Below are 23,947 nucleotides of genomic sequence, written 5' to 3'. Positions count from 1 at the left end.
GGCCCATGACCCGAATGGTAAACTTCCTGCGAGTTCGTCCATTCCTTTCGGACACAGCGTTTGAGTAAGCTGCAGATCAGGGCGACACTAAACCCAAACTCGCTAGCTATGGCGAGATGAAGGGCAGAATTTCCATTAGTTGCAAATCCTTTGGGTAAGACCTGCAACGCTAAGAAACAGGGGAAGCAGGGGTTTGTGGAGATGGGCGATTGCATGGCTGATGAAAAGAGGTTAGTGATTCGAGTTCCATTCGAGATCCATTCTATCAAGACTTGAGTGAGATTCATTCGACTCTGGCGAGACTATTCATTTGAGCTCTCCATTCGAGGGCTTTTATGGGGAAACCCTTTCGAGCGTCGATTCGAGCTTTTGCTGGCTATCTCGGCACCTTCGTGGCGACGCTCTTCATCCCAAAATGGCAGAAAGCCGATACAGACGATGGTGTGTTGCCACGCGGCAGATGGTGACGCAAGACAACGCCCACGAGGAAATCGTAGCAAACTGCGCAAGGGGAAGCAATAAGAGTGGTATGAGTTTTCCCTGCACTGGGGGCAGCAGTACCTATTTAAAGGCACGGAAATCTGCCAGGGGGAGTGCTTGTAGCATGAGTAACGAACGGAGTATCGGGGCCACGCTCTTTAAGATCTGGCTATGGCCATCGGTGATTGGTCTGGCACGATCTTTTCGGCCTTTCCAATCATTTAAAGAATTGGCACCGACTTCCTTATTAAGTCTCCGGTGGTATTTTCTCTGTGTTCTATTAGTTTGACAGTCAGCTTTTTGTTACCCTTGGTCGCTATTGTCCAAATCACGGAAGTGGCTGACTGCCGTGTGTCCCACCCAAGCACTCTTATCAATGTTAATGAAATAAGATGGGAGAGCCTACGATCGGAGTGGTGCCTATGCCGATACATAGTCCTGCTCAAGTCCTGGGAGATGTATGACCTTCGAAAAGAAAGGTAAATATTACACCCTCTCGCATCAACATGAACAATGCGAAGACAAAGAAGCATCTAAGCAATGAATATCAAGCATTCACAGTCATGACAGCTAATTGTTTCTCTATATCTAGAAGCATTACTACAACATATATGAGTTGATGCCTCGGCCCCGATATCTAGTGGCATGTTCTAGGGTAAACACTTAGTATACTATGGGGAAGATCTACGGTGTGCGATGGTGTACGACGAGCGATGATCGTGAAACAGTTTTTTCTGAGTAGCGATTATGTTATAATACAAATTACTTTACCTGTATCTCAGCCTATACTAACATAATATGAATGAAGACATGTTCAATTTGTCATACAAGCATACAGTTGTCCGTCTTGAATCCGCACGATATGCCAAAGAGAGCAATAAGCCGTTCAAGGTAAGAAGCGCCTTACCTCAATAGGAAAGCGCGCGTCCTCCGTTTCTATCATGAATCGTCTACGGTGAGTAGAAGAGAATCAATTCGGACTCATAAAGTTTCTAGGCAACAAACTGTCTCTACCTTGTATTCCATCAAGGCCTCTGTTAGTTTGTCATACGCTATACACTCTTATCCTTTGAACCTCATACCAATCAGCCATGCCTTCCCTGGCCTGCTGGACCTGCCGGCTCCGGAGAAAGAAATGCGACCGGACTCAGCCGATATGCCAGAGTTGCGCCAATCTGAATATCAGTTGTTGCTACAGCAAGGACCGTCCTGATTGGATGGATGGAGGTGAAAAACAGGCGCAGATGACACAGGCCATAAGAGCCCAGGTGAAGCAAGGAACCTCGACTCGCCGTGGCAACGAGGCTACCATCCGGGTCTTTTCACTTCACGATGGCCAGCACCAGCAGACTGAAACCACGCCGGCGAGGCGCGAGACATCGCAGGACAACTCCGGTGTGGATCAGACAAGCTCTAGCTCCCCTGCGTCTTCGCATGTAACCTCTCAGGAAGACACGAATGAGTTTCTCGCCACCTTGTATCTCGATACTGTTCTGCCAGCCCTGTTCCCTCTCTACGAACCGGCGACTCTGTCTGGCGGTCGCTGCTGGGTACAAACGCAGCTGAAATCAAACAAGGCAATCTATCACAGTGCGCTCAGTCTCAGCGCCCATTACTTCACGCTGTTGCTAGCCAAAGATGCGAATCACACTCTCCGCACTCCTTGCGAACAGCACGTGTGGGACACTCTGGCGATGCACATGGACTCGGCGATCCACGTCATCAAGCAAGATATGGATCGCTACCATAGTGAAAGTGGCCAATCGGACATATTCTCCAAGCTCAATGTCCTGGGCGGCGTTACGCAGTACTTGATCTTTGCCACAGCGATGCCCCAGGATGCCGGTTGGAAGATGCATTTGTCGGCGGCCTTGACATTGCTGGATGAAGTGTTTCAGTCGCATGGAATGGAGAATGGTGAATATTCTCTAGACGAAGCTTTGCAGGCCATGGCTAAGCCTTCAATATTCGAAGGCATCCATCTTGGTTTCAATGTATGGGACAAAGACCAAGCCGCATTTCAATTCTTCACCTCTTTCCTGCTATACGTTGATATCATGGCTAGCATTCAGTTGGGACGTCCCCCTCGGTTTCAGCACCACCACAGGGGCCTGATAGCTGGCTGCAAAGTGCCCATGGCTCTGGATGGTCAACCTCGATCGCTTCTCGAAATGGAGTCCTACGTTGGCTGCCCAGGGTGGATTCTTACTATTCTCGGTGAGATTTGTACAATGGAAATAGCAAAGCAGTTCGCTCAGCGTGAAGGTGTGCATTTTATGACAAGGGCCAAAGCAGAGAATGGGGAATTGATGAAGAGATTGCGACAAGGCATGACGGAAATTGATGCCACCATCCAGTCAGAGTTTCTTACAACGCAGCTAGACACTATAAGACTGGGTGAGCAGCATCAAAAAACACAGGCTAAGAAACTCGCGCTCATAACGAAGGCTTGGCTGCATGCAACTATGATTTATCTGTCAGTGGTCGTTGATGGCTGGCAGCCAGGCAATCCATTTAATCGCGGTAATGTGAACTCCATCTTGAACATCTTGGACATACTCTCGCCCAACCTTTCAATACGCAGTCTCATGTGGCCGATTTGCGTATGCGGTTTCTTGGCTACACAGGAGCAAGAACATACATTTCGGAACTTGGTATCTTCTTTGGGGCCACTGCAGGCTCTTGGCCCCTCAAGACAGGCCATACGACTGATGGAAAAAGTATGGGAGCTTCGCCATCATGTAGATGAAGAGACATGGGGAATCCAGAACTGCTTCCAGTTGTCTGGATCCGATGTACTCTTCATTTGATCGCTTACTGGGCGTTGCAAGTTCAGGTTACAGGCCTGTGAAGAAAGAGAGAGAAGTTATTTGTAGGCTCCCTGCTGGGATTTGCGAGCCTTTATGTACGAATTCTAGTCAACCTGGCATCGCTTAAACTATTACACGCACACATATGCAATGCCATGCTTTAAATTGTCAGCAAACGAATCATAAACACGGCGAGATGCCATCTCCATAATTCCAAATTCGGAAAGCGCGCGCCTCATAGTGTTGACGAATGGCGATTTGTACTACAGGCAATCAGTTGAGAACACGATGTCAACAGCGATATTAACAAAATCTCCTTTCAAATTGGAATGATTAGAAATAGAATTTCTTTTCAACCATTCATGCTGACAAACTGAGGACGCAATGGTTCCGGTGACTGTTATTGAAGCTCACGAGTGTTTGCATGCAGGTATATAATCAGCCGAGTGGAACTGTCAACAGATCATCTTCATCAACTTACACACTTACACTCTCCAACCTTCATTACTCCCCAATTTCTAACTAAAGAAGATAGAATTTACGCAAAAAGATGTCTGTCATCGCTGTGGCTGGTGGAACCGGCAACGTTGGCCGAGCCATCGTAGAGACTCTTGCACAGTCTTCCAAGCACAAAGTCATCGTCCTGGCACGCAAGGTACGCTCATAGAACCATTAGTGGAAATCAAGTTGAACTGACCGAAGAAACAAATGAAATAGGCGAAGACGGTCCTTGAGAACGTGCCCACTTTGGCCATTGACTATACCAATGTCGATGCAACCGCCAAAGTCTTGGAGCAGTATGACGTGGGGGTAATCATTTCCGCCATCCAAGTGACGGACGAGACATCTTCTGCCGCTGAAATCAGCCTCATCAAAGCCGCAGAGCAGTCATCAACTGCCTCTCGATTCATTGCTAGCGGCTGGGGATCACTCCCAAACGAGGCGTAAGCTATCTAGCCAATCCTGTTTCTCACATTCTCACCAATAAGTCAGGTCTCCTACGTTAGCTTTCTCGCGAGCTTCAGAAGATTCTCTACGCAACACCGCGCTTGAATGGACGAGATTCTCAGTTGGCCTCTTCTTGGATTACTATGGGATGCCTGCCATCAAAACGCATCTGCCTCCCATGTCGTTTGCTGTCGACATGAACAGCAAAAAGGCGGCTCTTCCAGGAACAGGAAATGAGCCGTTTGCCTTCATTTACTCTTACGACGTCGGCAAATTTGTTTCTGCATTCTTAGATGTGCCGAAATGGGAAGAGATTACGTATATCTACGGAGAGAAGACAACCTGGAACGGGTTTATCAAGGTGGCCTCGGAGGTATCGGGTAAGACAAACTATTCGCACATCGTCACAATTTGTCTACCGGTCTCAGCAGCTGATGTTACGAATGTACTTAGGTTCTACATTCGAAGTATCGTATGACCCCATTGAAAAGCTAGCAAAGGGCGAAGTCACTGAACTTCCTTCGCACAAAGAAGAGTTGGCCAAATCTCCATTCCCAGAGCCTATTGCTCGCCAACTGTTGGCCGTTCTTGGTTACTGGGTCGTTGGGGGACAGTTTGATATACCTGTTGACAAGTCACTCAACAAGATTTTCTCTTCGATCAAGCCCATGGGGGTTCGAGACATGCTCCTTGCCAGACAGAGTTCCTAATGCTATTGGAACTCATTACACGGCATTTCTGGAGATGGTTGGCTGTGTGGTTATCAGAGCGCAAGCATCAAGATTGCGTATGTTTCTGAATCGGTCGATAGAAAACAATATCAGTATTAGATCCCCTTTCAAGCATCGAAAATGTATTTAACAGACGAGATTGGCCAGAATTCACTGATTGGCGTGGAGATGTAACAAAAAAATATTAAGCACTACAAAGAATCCGGTCAAATTATTATTTTTGTTTACCTAGAACACGCGCGTATTAACCTTTCCTCATACCATATACCCAACATAAGAAAAGAAGAAGAAAAGATTATGGCATATCCACGTCGCTACTTCAAATTTCGGCGCAACAGACGCAAAGCCATGATACACAAAAACGAGGTCCCAAAAACCTGGACACGTCTAGTTGTATCGATTGACAAACTTTATCACCTTACGGCCAGTGGTGCTTCTCACAAATCCATCCAACTCGTTGACAAAAGTCGTCTTGAATCGATAGTCGTTTGTCTTAATGACATGAAGAAATCCCTTGATACGAGCAATGACGGCATCGAGCGAAAGAACCCGTGAAGTCCGCGGAGAGCACATCAATCGGATCTCCAAGAACGACTCCATAGATGGCTCCAGCTTATCTAGAATGATCTGCCATTGCAAGATGCCGCACTCTTCGTTATTCAACAAGGCCGCCATGTCTTCAAACTGGATGTATTCTCCATCCCAGTCGAAGCTGACTCGCCTGTCACGGCCCTGGAGGCGGAGGATCCGGAGATGGGGCCAATCAGCCGCGGGAACCTTGTCTCGAGCTTCTTCAGGCAAAGGATGAACGGATCCAATATCGCCAGTGACGTAGCGCACGAGTGGATTACGCAGACGAGAAAGAGACGTCTGAACAACCATGCCAACCTCTCCATCGGGTAGAGGATCAACATTCTTGTCATCTTCAGTAAATGAAGCTGGGAAGACCTCGAGCAGCATGGCTCGCGTGTCGAAGATGAGATCCTCTTCGCTGGTGGTGCTCTCTTTTCCAACGATGTCGGGGCTACTGGCCGCCCACGGTCCTGCCTCTGCGCTCCCCAGGACGGAGATGATCTTGACACCCCTGAGCGTCGCTTTGATGTGCGCTCTCTGTGCAGCGGTAAGCACCTCAGACGTGTAGATGAGCTTGTCGAGCCTAATCAGAGCGCGCTCCTCCTCGGCGAGAGTCGAGATGTAGTGTACCATCTGGACAATCTGGCCGCTGTCACCGGCGAGCACGTTGATGTGGTATTTTGCCAAGAGGTTAACAACATCGCGAGGGGGCATGAAGTTGCCGGCGCTGAGAACCGAGGCACCGGCATTCTCCATGATTTCAAGCATGAGATCCAGCGACCTGTTTCTTCAAAGTCAGCGCCCCTTGTTTCGTGTCTTGACCGCGTCGTTGAGCAACTCACCTGTACAGTTCGCCCGCACAATGGGTCGTCAGTGCCCAGTCTCCCGGCTTGATGACTCCAATGGTTTTGAGAAACTGGCCGAAATGGGCCCTGTGTTTGCGGTTCTCGTACACATCTGTGCCGAAGAACAGCGGCTTCGAGCCGAAACCTCCGCCAGTGATGCTTGCATATACGCTCTGGCGATATGTGTTGTTGGGGTCCGTGTCGTTGACGAGCCGCTGAATGGTGTCGTAACTACATGTAGTTTATAGTCAGAGAAATGGACTAATTGCTGCCTCCAGCGCCTCTCTTTCACTTACAGATTCTTCTTCCAGATAACAGGCCGTGACCTGAGATCTTCATTCTCTTGCTCTCGCTCGGTGGCGGCTCTCTCTCTGACCGATTGAACAGTCTTTTCGTCGGGAGGATACTGTATCTCCTCCACGTAAAAAGGGTGGATGTTGGCAATGGCCAACACCTCGCCTAACGAATGCGGCTGAAACTCCATAATAGCAGGGATCCAAGCTGAAATGACGCTGTTGTTTTATTTTTTGATTTTTTGATTTTTTGATTTTTTGAAGAGAGAAGTGTCAGAGTAACCCGCACAGCAGCCGTAGAAATACTACGCGGGCCACAGCCTGATCATCGTCGCTCTGCTCACATGCCGAACGCTCTTGTTCCGTTACTGTGCGGCGCTCACTGTACTCATTCTCATTCCCCGTACGCCTCACGTCGAGATCCGCGCACTATTAGTCCAACGACAAAAGCAAAAGCAGCAGCAATAATTGCTTTTTTGGTGGGCGTTTAGGCAGCCGAGGTGGGAAAGCTGCCCATGGGCCTAGTTTCACCCTGAGACATGCATGCAAAGCACACGTAATTTTCCCTTGCAGCAGATGGCCAAGAAAGAAAAAGGCAGCGAAAAAAGGCACATCATCAGAGTTGAGAGAGAATGAGGCGAGCAGATGCCCTGTAAGATCTACCACCGACGGCCGCATGCAGCTAGCTGGACCACGTCAGAAGCTGATGTCTTTCTGGGGGCTTGTCGCCATGTCTACAACATTAGAGAGAGAGAGAGAGAGAGAGAGACAGTGTTTCATTTTGACCGCCATTATTACTACTGCTGCCATCACGACTGAACTGGTGGTAGCAGTTACTGTATGTACATGCAAAGACTGACTTGGTTCACATCTTGTCCTTGTAAGCATGAAGCTGGGCGCGATGGAGTTGCTCGGCAAATATCACGACCCCTGCAAGATTGGGATTCAGCTGCGTTCAGCCCAGCCACCCCTTCACGACAGGCCAATGGAGGCAGACCAGGGGGGAGAGAATGGCCATGTTTTCATCATGGTTAATTTCTAGCAATGTGACACACACTCAAAAGCGCATATAGTGGCAACCACCGCAATCTGGCTAGCTGCTGCTGTCAAACTAAATACTATTACCGTTGAGGTTACATACGAGTACGGACAGGACAGTAGTTACATAGGTAGTATTACAAGCAATTTCATGTGCTTTCACAACAGGCCAATGGTATCGGCGACTATTGAAGCCACCTCGACAAGACAGCCCGGCCAGAGGAGGGCCATCCCGTGTCTCAAAATCAAATCCAAGTGTACACCATCCCATTACCTCCGCATACCCGCACCTCGTTCCTCCGATACCCCTGGCTACTTTTCTTTTCCCAGCTTGTTCGCTTTGCTCATGTGCCGAGCATCTAGTGACTAGTAACTAGTAACTAGTAAAGGGCACGGCGTCCCACCTCACCCGACGCAGATGCCGCTCCGGATCCTTGACGTGGTTCCGCGCGTGCAGCCACCGCCTGTTATCGATGAGGATGATGGACCGCTCTGGAAGAGCCTTTGCAGTGAGATGCAAGGTCGAGTGGCTTCTCGCGTCGGCGCCCTGCAGGGCTTGTTTCAGCTCTTTGAGAGCGGCAGACGCCCGCTCGTTCAGGGGCGTCAGGAGATCTTCCCGGAAGCGCATCATGCTGAGCCGGCCCCCGTCGTCGGCCATTAGGATGCTCCCCACGATGTGCTGGTGGTCGGGATGCTTGACAAATTCCGGTGGCGTCCGGATGAGGAACTCTGGCCTGGCCAGAGTCTCCCTGGCGGCGGATGAGAGCAGTTCGCTCAGCCGCTCCACGTTCATGACAGAGAGCGTCCCGCCACCGCAGCGATCAGGCTGGAGCACCTGCAGGGCAAAGTAGCGTGGTGGAGGATCCTCGTAGCTGCAGTCCGTGTGCCAAGGGAAGTCCTCCATTGTCTCTGAGCGAGCCTGGCAGTTGGCCGTCTGGAAGCTGGTCGAAGATGGGAGAACGTCCCAGAACCAGCCGCGGGTGGCGCTGTGGGCAATGGGGAGCCGGTGGCCGTGGTTCTGATGCAGGCTCCGGAGCAGCTGCTCGAGATATCGGCTCTTGCGGTCTGCAAAGCCCAGGCTGACCTTGAGGATGCCCTTCTGGCGGAGCTTCTCACACACGCTGCGGACGTGACCAGGTTCCTGGGCGCAGCTAAGATCTGGTGCGTCCAAGATCGGGACTATCTGCGAGATATCGGCCGATAGGGGAGGAGGATGACTGGATTCATGGACGGCAGCTCGAGAGTGCCAGGGATATCGCTGGCGGATCGTACCTTGTATACGATGAGCCGTGAGGAGATTCAGCGCGACGCGGCGATACATGATGGACAAAGGTCAGGTTTGTTCGGTCAATAACGACTTGGTTCTGGTGATACTGTGTGCGGAAGAGTGGTGACGGATAAGGGCCTCTCTGGGTTGCGTATTCCCCTGTGGACTGCGGATGGGACACGACCCATCTTCCACCGACGCAAAGGGTTATTTATCTTGTCAATTATACTGCTAGTAGCACGAACAAGTATGCAATGTACGAGCCCGGGCACATGCCACCTGGCGTTGGCATCGTGTTTACTCAAGCCCCCCTGTCAAGCTGGGCAAACAGAGACGCTACCATTTCCAAGGAAATTGCCGCCGTCAACAAATTAGGTCTACGAGTACGGGTATGCTCATCTACGTGTGGATACGGGCTTAAGAAACAAGGTGTTGAACCCCAGTAGATAATAGTCATAGCAAGAATACGGAACATCTTAGCAAAATGTCTCTGAGACACTCTCGCCCGCCGCAACCTTGTCCTTGCGTATCACGGAACAAAGCCAAGCTCCACCATGACTGATGGCACAGATCCGGTCATCACTACTCCGCCAGAGTGCAAGCCCGAGCAGGCCTCCGTTGATCACCATGAACGTGCCGATCAAGGGGTAGCTCACCCTCTCTCCCGACGCCTTCAGCACCACGCCATACAGCCGAGGGATAATCCGACGCTGTATCACGCAACATCTCTCTAGCTCGAGATTCGGAGACAGCTGAAGCTTTAGTGCAGCCATCCACTCCTCGTCGGTGATACTATCGCCAAACTTGATGCCGTCGCCCTTTCCACTGCGAATTGGCTTCAAGATATAGTCCTGACGAACTTCTGGATGTGCCTCTGAGTGAATCAAGAGATCTCTAAGCTCGTTAGACCCTGGGAGATATGTGTCTGCGATACTCCTGTCGAGAATCATGGCCTGCCTCTCCGTGATGATCCCGAGAAACACTTGCCTCGCAAGTTCCTGCTTAATGATGCCCAGCATTCGCTTGTCATGAACCAACAAAATAGTCCTCATATCATTGAAGCAGCGCATGCTAATCTCACGCAACATCTCGGGTTTCATGGCAAGCAGCTCACGCTGGTGCAGCTCCAGCCCTACCTGATAGATCTGCTCTACTACCTCTCCGTTGCTAATGAAGGAAAAGGTCGACACGTCGGGCACAGCATCACCTCGCTCCGGCTTCTTGGAGACGGCACAGAGCTTATACCCGGACTTGCTTCTAGCGTCTGGCACCAGCCTCAAGTCTGCAGGAGTAATGATTCGTGGAGCGTAACCCATGCGGCGTTTGAAAGCGTCGACAAACATGTGAATGTCCATTCCAGCCTCCTCGCCTTTGAGAAGATGGACGGGGCGATCTCGCCGGAAGAGGGTGAACAGCCCATCAACAATCTATAACCCGCATTAGAGAGAAATCTGGCCTTTTCACAAGTCATTTCGGTCATACCTCTTTTGGGCGTGCAGCGCTGACGAGTCCGTGACTCCCCATGCCCGTATCATCCAAGGCCATGTGTCCATATGTCGCGTGCATAAACCCATTGAACGAGAACCGGGCATTGATCTCGGTAATTCGAAAGTTTTCTACCGCGACGCCATCTTGGAGCTTGATTTCTTCGACCATGAAGTCGGGCCTCCACGAGCCTCGGCGTTGTTCATATTCCGGCAAGTTTCCAATTATGGACTGGTGTCCTACATACTATGTTCATATTCGCGTCAATCATCATTGATAACCAGAGAGTTCAGCAATCACTTACTTTCAAGAGATCCTGTTCCTTCTCCCCAAGTGGCATTCGCTTGGGAAACTCGGCGGCAGCATCAAGCCACCAGCGGCTCACGATATCCGTAACCGAGGTCACCAACGCAGCGTTGAGCTCCCGTAGCACTGACTGATGATGATTGTTGATGAGGATGGGCCGAGGGCAATAAGCCTTGTAGGACCCTGAAGGCCAGAGGGGAGGGGGGCAGAGCCGCATGAGCTTGGCTTTGAGCGTCTCATGCTCCCAATTGTAAAAGGTCTCATCGGCCTCTGCGGTTAACACATTTTCATATCCATTGGGGCCGCGCCCAACATGGATCTGCTCGAGAGGCTCGGGATAAAAAAGATGATTCATCTTGAAAGTACTATATCTGCTGCGTATACAGTAGAGGCAACTGGCAATGTGTGAGATATGAAAAGCGTCACCGAACCAACCTCTCTATTGCTATGGCTTAAATATCCTCCTCGCCGAGCTTACCAGAAATGTCCCACGATCCATGTCATGCCATCATTCTCTTAAACACACGTATCCAATCCGACAAGGCCAGATCGCCAGCCCGCAATCTCTCGATCGTTCAGCTCCACGTCGATCAGATCATCCACCCTCCCCCCCGTCGTATCCAAATACGACGCCATTTCAAATAGTCCACCGGCTAACAGCGCCAGGGGGGGAGAAGGCTCAGTTCCGGACGCCATTGTATTTCCCATTCGGCCAATGCCCGCGCCTAGACTTGGGTCGTCTACCCCCCTTGCATATAAAAGTCTCAGACACGCCCGCCCAATGACCAGCTTCGGGAGAGACACGGCAAGCCACCGGCTCTGCCGCCTTGACGGTGATGGCACTTGCAAGCGAAACAAGACAAGCGGAGAGGGAACAGGTGGCTGGCTTACAACCAATGGATGTCCAAGCATACAAAAAGCAAAATCCAAGACATGAGGCTTCGAGATATTACTCAGAAGCGGCCACCCCCACGTAATACTGCTAGCCTGCACCGGCCCGGTCCTAGCTAGCTGTCTCAAGCTCGAGAGGCAGGGAAGTGTCAATAATGGCTTTCATTCACGGTGTACTTTGGGCCTCTGCTCTGCATAGACACACGGGCATTTCTTTATGCATGCGCTTAATGCCGGCAGTAGTAATGCTACCCTGAGATGAAGATCGATCTGATGCTACCAATGACGAGTGTGAATCCATGATAGGTGTTATATGAAGAATTGAATGCCAGATAGAAAGAGCAAAAGCATTTGTAAACCATCATAGAGGAGAAGAAAAACTGTCTCAATAACCACTGCTTCATGAGAACAAGTCCCAACCGTCAGTATTCTCAATAATCGCCTTCAACGGCGCCGCCAAATTCCGGAAATTCTCCACGCTGCTCCTGCTCGCCTTCATCACCAGCTCTTCCGCCTGCTTCAAAACATCGTCCTCATTGCCCTTGCCACTGCTCTGCCTGAAAATCCAGCTCCGATCCAGCAAGGCCATCGCCAGCTCCACGCGAAGATGATCCACCAACGATACGCTGTTCGGGTCGTCAAGCGCAGGCGTCGAACCAATCGTGATTGCCATCGGGGCCTTGGGGTTAGCATTCATCAACTCCCTCTGAAGCGCGTCGAAGCTGTTCTGGTATGGAACTCCGCTGGCCACAATGTCATGTAGAAGTTCTACAGCCCTCCTTGCGCACCTGGCCGCAAGCTCTTGAATCTTATTGGGCTGTGAAGCTGACAGGGGTAAAGTCAGCATCTTGATATTGAGCGACAGCGTATCTGGAAGGACTGCTGGCTTTCGATTCTGATCGGCTTGCCATTCCGGGGTTCGAAGGCTGTCGATCCGCTCCAAAATCCGCCCCCAAACCGCATTGTCATGAGTAGCAGTCAATGTGTCGCTCACGAATTCATTAAACTTGTTCAAGTTCCCTTGCATGATGATGATATCCGCAATCTCAAAGAGAAACGACTCATGCGATTGATGAGAGTCTTCCTGTTGAGTCTTTTCATCGTTCGTCTTCTCCAACCTCACAAGATGGAGGCGAATCGTCTCAAGGAGACTTTTTGTCAACCGGTCATAGTCATGGTTCCATAGATTGCCCCAATGTTGGCCTGAATTAGAGCTGACCAGCTTCTGGTCGGCTCTCACAGCTTGGGTTATAGCAGACACCCAGTCAGGAAGATGCATTCTCAGCAATAGATACTGCTTTGCCATATCAACATACTTGGCTGAAATGTCGGTTTGCATCACCACGAGAAGATTTACCAGCGCAGTCGGAAACATGGGTATGGCGGGAAGCTGGGCGTCATCAGGCATGGTGAAACCATGTTTCTTGATGAACAGTCTCATCCATCGTTGCTCGTTTTCCGCCGAAGCATCCATAATGGTGTAAACGAGCTCCTTATACGCTCGGCCTTCTTCTGACTGCCAATCCCGCTCAACACGCATGTTCAAGATGAGGTCCATGATTGTGGGAGTGGTCAAGGTTCTATCGGTAGATTTCCATATCTCAGGCAGCTCGTCATCAGATGTCAAAGCATCCCAATCCGTCAACGGCTGGGATTCGTTGATTGAAGATGCAATAGGCGCGGCATACTTGAGCAACGCATCGAATATGCGCTTCTTCACCTCGAGATCGGCAGTGTTAGCTATGGCTTCCGTCAATCCCTGGACAGCAGCGGTCCGAATATCAACGTGGCTTGCTCTCTTGAGAATCTTGATGTTTAATTCCACCGCAAGACCCGGGTCCACAACAGGAGATTCTCTCAGAAGCTGGGCCAGCATTTTGACCGTGGTGACTTTGACAAGCGGTCCCTTGTTTGCACATTCATCATCAGGCTTCTGTTTCGCCCGCCTCTCTGCCTGTTCTTGCAGCTTATCCAAGATGGCATCCGTAAAAGCCTCAAAGAAGTGCTTCGCATCGGCAGGGCGGAAATGAATGAGAGCCTTTGGGTTAAGAAGCGGCCTATGCCATGAGCTTGCATCCGGGTTCTCCAAGACAAACTGCTGGATCAAAGGGATCGCCATCGAGGGACTGGCCCCTTCCAAGAGCTTGTTAATTATCCATACCAACATACCACACGGTTTCTCTGTTTCCGACCCTCTTCTTACACTCTCGAGAACCGAAGCCCCCAGCTGAGCGAAGAGGCTGGCTGGCACATAATACTTGAAATGGTCAATTATGCGAGTAAACCCAGACACGTGCGTGTCAACCTCTCTCTCTAGAAACTCTTGATCAAGATATACCGCCGGAATACGCACTGCCCCAGAATTGGGAAACGGCTTTTTGAGCAGTGAGATGTCTGAGCCTTTCTTCATGTTGAAAGCTAGGATTCCCGCAACCACATAAGCATCCACATGCTTGCAAGTGAGCTTTGAATACGTGGTAGAGAACGAGTCCCAGAAGGACAAGGGGCGAGGCTTCCTAGGAATGACGCATTTCACGTTCCAAAACTCAAACACAGAACTCTCAGTCGAGGTGAATTCATGCAGATGCCTATCCTTTGGCCGATTTAACAAGACATCCAAACACGTTGGCGTAAGCGTCTTGCTCTTTTCAGTCTGCGATAGGCGTTCATAATCAGGGTCCGGATTCCACTCAATGGGCTGCATATCCTCATCTGCATCAGGAAGAGACGGTTCGTGTCGTTGATCTGCCTTTTCATTAATCCCAACTTCATCTTTCTTGACACCGACATCCTCAAACACAGGCCACCAAAACCTCTCGGCCTCTTCTGAGGACATGCGGCCTTTGCTCAGGTTGACGGTAGCATGTTGCCAGGCCCTCGAGATGCGCTTCTTCCGCTGCTCTTCTTTGGAGAGCTTGCCTGGCATCCGAATGTACTGCTGCAGAGCCGCGGCCCAGCTATCTATAAACGGTCCAATTGCCAGCTGGGTTTCTTCATCAACCTGGATGGGCTGCAAAATCTTGCGAGGATTCATAATCACAATGGCTTTGATCCGTGACCGCGCATACGGCAAGTATGGCAGAGCCGAACCAAAATTGTACTTCAAGTGTTGGATAGCCAGTCCTTTTGGCCAAATCTCATCAGCCGTGACCAAAGCCGGCGTTTGCCGGAGGCGAAACTCTTTCCATATCGAATCCTCAAACTTGGCTAATTGATCAAGAAACATAATGGTAGGCTCGCGCAGAGTTTCAGGCTCTCCCACTTGGAAGGTAGAGAGGTTGGAATAGGCTTGGTAATCGAGTTTTACTTCGCCTTCGGGAGCAAGAATATGTTTATGCGGCAACATCTTTTCCAGCAGGGCGAGTGTTGGCGTCCATAACGCTTCATACAACGCGTCATCCGACATCTTGGTCCGGTCCTGAAAGTCGTTGAAATGGGCGATGCGTTTGCAAATCACTCGATTGATCAACTCAAACGCACGCCCCCAATCGTTCCAGCCGCGAAAGCTAGGTTCATTGATACCCATCATAGCCGTGTCGAAGAGGATCTGCAGGATGTCATTGGCAGAATGTATCCTTTGGCTGAGCTCTTTGGCGTTGACTGGTGTACTTTCTTTAGTGGGCAAGACAGTCACAAGATCAGTCACTTCTCTCGTCCTCAGGGACCATCCGCCGTAGATCTCCTGAACCGTCAATGGATCCTTATTGAACCGCCTTGCCCAGCGAAGTGTTTCTCCATAAAGCTCGAGATCCCCAATCGCGACGCAGAGCTCCAAAGCAGCCACAGCCCATTTCGATCTTATCTCGGGCAAGCGACCCTGGGTGGCCTTTTTCATCCTCCTAGCAACCTCTTGACGAAGATCAGACCGTATGGTATACAATTCTGCTGCTGTAAATGGAGGAGCCTGGCTCCGACGCAACAAATAGGCCCTCATAATGAGACAGTCGGCCAGATTGGAGTCGTCTTGGTCTTGGCAATAATAAATGGACTCGGAAGTCCAACCTCCATTCCAAGATCTAACATCTTTTCCGGCTCTTTGCACTTTCTCCCACAGGGTCAAGGCCTCGTCAGCCGGCAAGAGGGAGAATAACTCGGGATGCCATTGGATTGATGACCTGTCAAGCCCCGAGCACTCCAAGCTAAGGGGCTCTCCAATATCAAACTGAAATCCTATCGTGTTCTTCAAGAATAAACGTAAGAGCTGATATCTTCGTGTCTGGGTGGTTTCCTTTATGAGATCCACCAACGAGTATCTCTTCAGAACAGTCTCAGGGATAAGGGAGAACAGCTCCGCCAACATCTCAGTGTACTCAGTTCGCCCGCGTGAGTGATTCCACACTTTGACTAACCGAGTAAGGAACCGTTTATAGTGCTCGCTCGAATTCTCAAAGTCTTCGTGAAATGGGCGGCGCTCTTTCAAACACTGCATAACACGGCTCCAGAAGCGCATCGTGGTATCGCTGGCTATCCTTCGTCTTGACAAAAACCGCTTGCTTAGAGGATTGATTACCGCCTCAAGGAGATCATCCGGAGAGGCTCCAAGTAGTGCCTCGCTATCTATGAACCTGTCCAGAATATCCAGGCCGTACTGGGTGCGGTGGACGACCAGAGGGTGCACCGCGGTTAGGAACTCGGAGGCTTTGATTTCGTTTCGTCGCAGCTTTTCATCGTAATGCTTCTCAAAGAACTCGTGGTCCGTCTCAACAGCTATATAGTAGTCATTGGGGAGCTGCCGCTTCATTTGCTTCCACTGTAATTGAAAAGCACCACCACAAGCTGGAAGAATCTTGACATATTCATCGCGCAGGGGACGACTATCCAATGCAGCATTATCATCTCCGTCGAGTCCCCAGAGCAAAGTCAGAAGCTCTTCCATTGCCTTGTGACGTTCTCTACGGGCGCCTTGTGCACGACCGGTGATTCCAAGCCATTTAACGAGGGAGCGCACGCCGCTCACACTGAGCTTCGCCATCAGCTGAGCGATTCCCGTCGCGCCGCCAGCGGCTTTCCATGTCTTTGCAAACGTCTTTTCTTTGCATAGAAGGCGGTAGAATCGTGCAATGGCAGCTTGCTGGACGTTGAGGCAGTGCTCCTGTCGAATCACTGCGATGGTCGTCTGAGGCTCCCTGGAGGCAGAGGGCCATAACGAGAGGGCAATGGAGGGAAGAGAGTCTGAAGCAACGAGGGCGATGAGCTGAGAAGTGATGGATGACTCTGCGTCGGGATGGCTGTTGAGAAGATTGTGCAGGTAAGTTGCCTGACCTCGAGGTGTAGAGCCTCGAAGCAGGTTCAGATCAAGCACCACGTTATCCGCCATAGCGATTGTGTGTTGATATCAGGTGAGGATTGGCTCACAAAACAGCCGGTGGTGACGATGTTGGCGATTATTATAGCCTCAGCCACGATGCTCGGATTTCCAACCAAGTCATTCAACCCAATGCAACCTCGTAAGGCTGAATTTCAGTCATTGATGTTTGAGTCAGACTGGAGCCACCTTTTTGTATGGGCGAGCTAGCCATTATTTCAATAGAACAACCCCGCATCCCAGAGATCTAGACGTGGTATCCAATGACTCGAGTTTGTTGATGCCATGGAAGTAGTTCATTTACAATTCGAGACAGAAATCAGGCAACCAACCGAGGAATGAGTCACGCTGCCAGATCTGCAGTGGAAGAGCTGAAGATGGACAGCTTCATGTTGGTTGAGATGTAAGACATGATCTTGGCGCACGACTCACGCGAGAATATAGTCGAAGCAATCAAAGTTCATCTGTGAGTTGAAGAAAGACCTATTTTTACATTCCCGCGTCTAAGCCTTAATACTGAATGCCCATCTTATCTTTAGGGCGTGAATGCATATTGCTATTTGCTGCCATTTAAGCAGCAACGTAATCAGCCAGTTCTTGCTCCTGAGAGGAGCCGGAACAGACTCCTTTATTACCGATGGGGTTGAACAACTTTACAACCTGCTGCCTTACAGTATAATATACTGGATGGCATGATCCGATAAAGCTTGCGCGCTTATTTATATATAATACGTAGTTAAAGCATGGATATAGCTTGTGAACTACTGGAATAAAAATCCGATTAATATAGCGCCGCTCAGCACTAACGAAAAGGCCGTTGTCAGGGCTCGTCCAGCTGGGCTATTACATTAAGGGTCATATAGGCAAGGGACTGAGTATAATATAGGAAAAAGCTTACTTTTATTTAGGTCCCTTTAAAGAAAAGACTAACTTATTTAGGTCTTAGGAGGTTATATAACCTTATATCCCCCTAGTTAAAATAAATATAATCCTTACGTAATATTTATTAAGTTTAAAAATAGCTATATTTCCTATAGGTTTAATAATATTTTAATTAATTATTTAATATATTAATACTAAAATATTTATTTATTTTTATATAAAAATAAGTAATTTTCTATATAAAAACCTTAATTTTTTCTAATATAGTTTTTATTACTTTATAGTCTTTAGCTATATATTTATAATCTTTTATAATAAAGTATTTATTACTTTTAGCCTAAGTATAATTTAGTTAAGTATTATTAAATATTATTTAAATAATTATAATTAAGTTTAAGAGTATATTTATAAAGCTATTTATAATAATAAAAGCTATTATTTATAATAGTAATTTAGCCTTACTTATATTAAATATTAATAATTTAATTTTATAATTAATTATTATATTAAAAGTAGTTAGTAAAAGTTTTTTTTAATTAATTAAAGTTTAGTAATTTAATATTAATACTTTTAAGAAGCTTTAGGGGAATATTTTATTTACTTTAAAAATATTAAATAATATTTTTACTAAAGTAATTATTTTTAATACTTTTAAGTAAATATTTTTAATTTTTTTATATTTTTTTATTAATAATTTATTATTTATTATTAAATTACCTTTAGTATTATTTATAATTTTAAATTTTACTATTTTTTTATAAATAATAGTAGTTTTCTTTAATAAGTATTTTAGGTTTTTTTTAAATTATATAAGATTTTAAAAATATAAAAATATATTTTAGTTATTATTATTAATATAATAAAGTATAATAATTTATCCTATTTTTTAATATACTTAGTTATACTCCTTAAAGTAGTTTTTAATAATTATTTTTTTAAATTTCTTTTTAATAATATTAATAAAAGTATTAAAAACTTTATTATTAAAAAATACTTAAAGTATTAAATATATTATTTATAAAATAATATTATTAATAAATATTTTCTTTTATATTATATAATATATATTATATAAGCCTAGGGAGATATAAAAGCTAGTTATATTTATAAATTTTACTTCCTTAATAATAATTATAAACTATATATAATCTTTCTTATTTAAATAAGTAAATTACTTTTAATATATTTAAAAAACTTTAATAATATTTTTATAGTCTTTTATACCTATAGTAAAGTTTATTATAGTTAACTTTATCTTAAGTAATTTAATATTTATAATTATTAAATACTTTAATATTAAGTTTAAAAACTCTTACTAAGTTATTATCTTAGGTTATTTATTATTATTATAAGTAAGGGTTTTTTTATATATTATATATTATAAAAAGTTAAGGGAAAGTTAAAGAAAAAAGAAAAAAAAAAAAAAAAAAAAGGAAAAATAAATAATAAAAATAATAAAAAGTAAAATAATTTTCCTTATTATCCTAGTTTTTATTATTAATTAGTAAATAAAAAAGGTTTTAGTTAATAATTAACTAATAGCTATAAGGTTAAAGGCAGTAAAGCTAGTTTCTACTTAGTTTAACCTTATTTACCTACTATAACTATAATTATTAAAATTAAAAGTCTTATAATAATTATAATATATTAAGCCTTAATATTACTTCTAATTCCTAGGTTATACTTAAATAACTTATTTATTTAATTTTATATTTTATTTTATCTCCTTTTTTATATTATAATATAATATCCTTAATAATAAATTTTTCTCTACTATTAGTTTATAATAATCCCAGCGGCTCTACTAATTAGCTAAAGCTAGGATATATTTTTAAATACTTAATACTAAATTTATTCTTTTATTATAGGTAATTAAGCAGTTTTAGTTAATATCTTAGGTTACTAATTTACTTTATAACCTTAAATAGTCTAGCCTATTAATATAAGAGTTTTATTTACTTATAAAAATAATAATTAATACCCCCTGGTTTAGTAAGCCTTATATACACTAGGTTACTTTTTTTAATTTTTAAAAGTTTATTATACTTATAGTTATAATATATTTTTATTTTAGCTATAATAAGTTATATAGTATTTTATATATTTAGCTATATATCTTAGTAATTCCTTATATAAGTATTAATAATACTAGCCTTTTTTTAAAAAAGGAAAAAATAAATTACTTTTCTATTATATAATAACTTAAATATTATATATATTATTATAAAATATATAAAAATATTAAAAAAGTATATAATATATAGTAAAATTATTAGTTAATAGTATTAATTATATTTACTCCCTACTAAAGTCTATAATATTAAAATAATAGCTTAAATTATTCTCTTAATTTATTTATTTACTTACTAATAATATATAATATTAATATATATCTTAATACCTATTATATAATATAATAATTACTATAGCTATAAAATAAATTTAAGATTTATATTATATATAAAAATATATAGAAATTCCTAATCTAAGTATATACTTTTAATATATACTATTACTTATTTCTTTACTATCTAAGTTATTATTTCTACTAAGTAGTAAATAAACTTAGTAAACTTATTTATAATAACTAAAATAGTATTAAAGTTATCCTTTATTAATAATAATTCTATAATAAAGTTTAAGTATAATATTAAAAAAGAAGTCTACGGTATTAGGACTAGTTATATATCTTTATATAAGCGCCCTTATCTTAGCTTAGCTTTTTAATATTCTAAATAGTTTAAAATATAGCTTATAATTTATTTTCTTATATTATAAAAAAAAACTATTTATTATAAAATTCTATAAAATATATATAAGCTACTATATACTCTGCTATTATATACTAGTTAATATACCTCCTTTACTATATTATTTAGTAAATATAAGCATAAATTATCCTTTATATTATAATATAATAATAATATTTATTTATATAATATAAAGTTTAATAAAGTATTAATACTTCTTTATTTTAACTAGTTTTTTATAATATTATATATATAATAGAAGGTTTTATTTATTAATATTACTATTATAATTTATTACTAAAAGTTCTTATATAAAAAATAAAATAACTTAAAAATAAACTTAAATATAGCCTTATTTACCTTTATTAAAGTATATACAGCAGGGGCTACTTTTATTAATACTTCTAAGCTTATATTATTATCCACTATTATTTAGGGAATTATAATATCCCCCTTTATTATTATTTAGCTTTAGGTTATATTTTAAGTAACTAAACTTATATTTTTCTAAAGTAATTTTATAACTTTTTTTACCCTTAAGCTTATTTATACTTTTACTTATAAATATATAATAATAAATATTTAATAAAGTATTTTATTAATTAGTAAATATAATAATATATTTATATTAATATATTTCTTTCTTTTATAATACTTAATTATAATCTAGCCTTTTTAATATTTTAAATATAATTACTAATTTATTAACTAATACTTACCCTTTAGTTTTTATAAGCTAATACTTTAGAAAATATTTTATATTATAATATAATTTATTATAATATATATTTAAAAGTAGTTTAAGATATATACTAACTTTTATAACGCTTAGACTAAGGCTACTATCTTAAGTTCTATTACTTTATAATTTTATTTTATAAAAATAAGTAAATAAAATAGAAATATAATAAGCTATATTTTCCTATTTTATTATTAATATAAGGCTACCCTAAAACCTTTTTCTTTACTTTTATTTATATATAGCTTAAATAAGAGGAAGTAGTCTAAGAATACTAGGTTTATTATATTATATAGCTTATATTTTAATATTTCTTATATATATTATATATTTTACTATAATATATTTTATTTTAATTTCTTTTTATTAATACTATTTATTTTATTTTTTATTAAAAATAGTTTAACTTTAGTTATATATATTACTTATTTAGGGTTTTTTAGTAGTATAAGTTTAAATCTTATAGCCTTTAACTTTAATAATAGCTTTATAATAATAGAGTATTATATAATAAAGTTCTTATAATAGCCTATAAAACTAAGGCTGCCCTCTAGGTCCTTTAGTATCCGCAGTATATTTAATTAATATATAGCCTTTATTTTCTCCGCTAATATATTAAAACTAAGTTTAAATATAAAGTATTCTAATACTTTTAAGCTTAGTTAAGTAAAATAATATTTTTTTAATATTATAGTATATCTTAACTTTACTAAAATACCTAGTATTATATTTAAGTATTTTAAATAGTTCTTAAAGTTTTATAAATATATAATAATATTATTTATATATACTAATATAAACTACTATAAATAGTTTCTTAGTATAAACTTTATTTAGTATTAGAAAAAGACTAGGCTTATTATAAGACCTATTATATTAATAGTAAATTTTTTATAACCTTAGTATAAAGTAATAAATAAAATCTTTTAGTAATCTTCTTTTACTATAAGTTATTAAAAAAACCCTTTAGTTAAGTTTATAATTATAAAAACTATACTACCCTATAATAATAATAATATATTTTCTTATTTTAATAAGGGGTATATATTTAACTTAAGCTTTATATTTATATATTTTAAGTTAATAACTAACTATAGTTTATTACCCCTTTAAATAATAAATACTAGGGATAAAATAAGTAATAGCTAACTAAGTAATATATCCTTAATTATATTAATTTTCTTTAAGGGATCTAGGATTTTATTTATTATATTTTAATTTCTATAGAATAGGCTATAAAATTATTATTAAAAATTAAAAATATTTACATCTAGCTTAAAAAGAATTAGTATTTAAATACTATTTTTAAAGCAGCTTAACCCTAAATAAAATAGCTTCTAATACTTTTAAAGTATTACTAAAATTTATTAACATTAAGCAGGCTTCTAAGTATTATAAATATTTACTATTTTTAAATTAATATAAAAAGTATTATTAAGTATAATATAAAATAAGTATCTATTTAAATATTTTTAATTTTTAATATTTTTATTTAGTTTTTCTTTACTTAAAAGGTTTATTAGCGTAATACTAACTATATTATTAATAAAATAACTCTAAATATTTATAATTAAATATATAGCTTATAATTATCTTAAATATATTTATTTTTATATATAAATTAAAGTATTACCTAAATTAACTAAAGGTAAATAAGTTTTTTATTTTATTACTATTATATTAGGCAGTAATACTAGCGCTAGTTTTATTAAGTTTAATAATATTTATAATTTTATAATATAACTATTTACTAAGATAAAGATTACTTATTATATATAAATATATATATTAAAACCTTTACTAAGGAGTAATATAAAGTCTTAACTTACTTATAATAAGTATAAGTAATTTAAATATTTATAAATAATACCTATTAGGTATATTATAAATATTAGTTACTTACTAGCTTTAAAGTAATTTATTACTATATTTTCTCCTTAAAAAATATTTAATTTATTAAGTTTTAAAAATAATATCCCTAATAATAAATTATAAAATAGCTTATTAATTAATATATATACTACTTAAAAAAAAACTATACTACTATTATTAATTTAAAAAGAAAGCTATATAATAGCTATATTAAAAATTTAAAGGCCTTTATCCTCTATATTACTAATATAAACTAAGTTTTATAAGTAAATACTTTTATATAAAAAAAAATACTTTTTTAAATATTAATATTTAATTATAAATATAAGTAAGTTAGTATTTATTAATACTTTAGTATAAGTCTTAGCCCTATAGTATACTACTTATAACTAAGTATAAGTTTATAATTTATATATAATATTATTATTCTCTAAGCCTAATTTAAAATATCCTAGGTTATATAATTTTCTTAATATATTTACTATAACTACCTCTTTTAGTTAAATTAGTTAATTAATATATAATAAAGTAAAAAAGTACTTAATATAATATTTTATATTATTTTTTATTATAATTATAAAAGGATTAGGGTTAAAAGCTATTATAAAGCTATTTATTACTTTACTAAGGGTTATAAAAATATTAAGTATAATATTCTTAGTTAACTATTACTTTATTAGTTTTTTAAATTAAATATATTAAATAAAACCTTTATTATTAATAAATAAAAGT

General features: G+C 41.1%; 6 protein-coding genes across 6 annotated transcripts; 2 read left to right on the top strand and 4 right to left on the bottom strand.

Moving 5' to 3' along the window:
• Window positions 1–1,571: 1,571 nt before the first annotated feature.
• Triagg1_7494 (transcriptional regulator family: Fungal Specific TF) lies at window positions 1,572–3,290 on the top strand (the record flags this gene model as incomplete). The annotated part of the gene is made up of 1 exon (XM_062902235.1): window positions 1,572–3,290. The coding sequence occupies one exon, from the start codon at window positions 1,572–1,574 to the stop codon at window positions 3,288–3,290; it is 1,719 nt and encodes a 572-aa protein (XP_062753551.1).
• A 550-nt stretch (window positions 3,291–3,840) lies between these two features.
• On the top strand, window positions 3,841–4,948 carry Triagg1_7493 (uncharacterized protein; the record flags this gene model as incomplete). The annotated part of the gene is made up of 4 exons (XM_062902234.1): window positions 3,841–3,945; window positions 4,008–4,234; window positions 4,284–4,618; window positions 4,692–4,948. The coding sequence occupies 4 exons, from the start codon at window positions 3,841–3,843 to the stop codon at window positions 4,946–4,948; spliced, it is 924 nt and encodes a 307-aa protein (XP_062753550.1).
• Window positions 4,949–5,356: 408 nt separating this feature from the next.
• Triagg1_7492 (uncharacterized protein) lies at window positions 5,357–6,871 on the bottom strand (the record flags this gene model as incomplete). Its single annotated transcript, XM_062902233.1, has 3 exons — window positions 5,357–6,323; window positions 6,385–6,618; window positions 6,684–6,871. 3 exons carry the CDS (start codon window positions 6,869–6,871, stop codon window positions 5,357–5,359), a joined length of 1,389 nt encoding a protein of 462 aa, XP_062753549.1.
• A 1,220-nt stretch (window positions 6,872–8,091) lies between these two features.
• On the bottom strand, window positions 8,092–9,039 carry Triagg1_7491 (uncharacterized protein; the record flags this gene model as incomplete). Its single annotated transcript, XM_062902232.1, has 1 exon — window positions 8,092–9,039. The coding sequence occupies one exon, from the start codon at window positions 9,037–9,039 to the stop codon at window positions 8,092–8,094; it is 948 nt and encodes a 315-aa protein (XP_062753548.1).
• Window positions 9,040–9,461: 422 nt separating this feature from the next.
• Triagg1_7490 (uncharacterized protein) lies at window positions 9,462–11,484 on the bottom strand (the record flags this gene model as incomplete). The annotated part of the gene is made up of 4 exons (XM_062902231.1): window positions 9,462–10,412; window positions 10,468–10,716; window positions 10,775–11,150; window positions 11,303–11,484. 4 exons carry the CDS (start codon window positions 11,482–11,484, stop codon window positions 9,462–9,464), a joined length of 1,758 nt encoding a protein of 585 aa, XP_062753547.1.
• Window positions 11,485–12,067: 583 nt separating this feature from the next.
• Window positions 12,068–16,984, bottom strand: Triagg1_7489 (uncharacterized protein; the record flags this gene model as incomplete). Its single annotated transcript, XM_062902230.1, has 1 exon — window positions 12,068–16,984. One exon carries the CDS (start codon window positions 16,982–16,984, stop codon window positions 12,068–12,070), a length of 4,917 nt encoding a protein of 1,638 aa, XP_062753546.1.
• Window positions 16,985–23,947: the final 6,963 nt, after the last annotated feature.

Source organism: Trichoderma aggressivum, assembly GCF_033847375.1.
Source record: "Trichoderma aggressivum f. europaeum strain CBS 100526 chromosome Unknown scaffold_033, whole genome shotgun sequence".
In the NCBI taxonomy this organism is placed as follows: domain Eukaryota; kingdom Fungi; phylum Ascomycota; class Sordariomycetes; order Hypocreales; family Hypocreaceae; genus Trichoderma; species Trichoderma aggressivum.
This window is presented reverse-complemented; position numbering and strand designations above follow the sequence as displayed.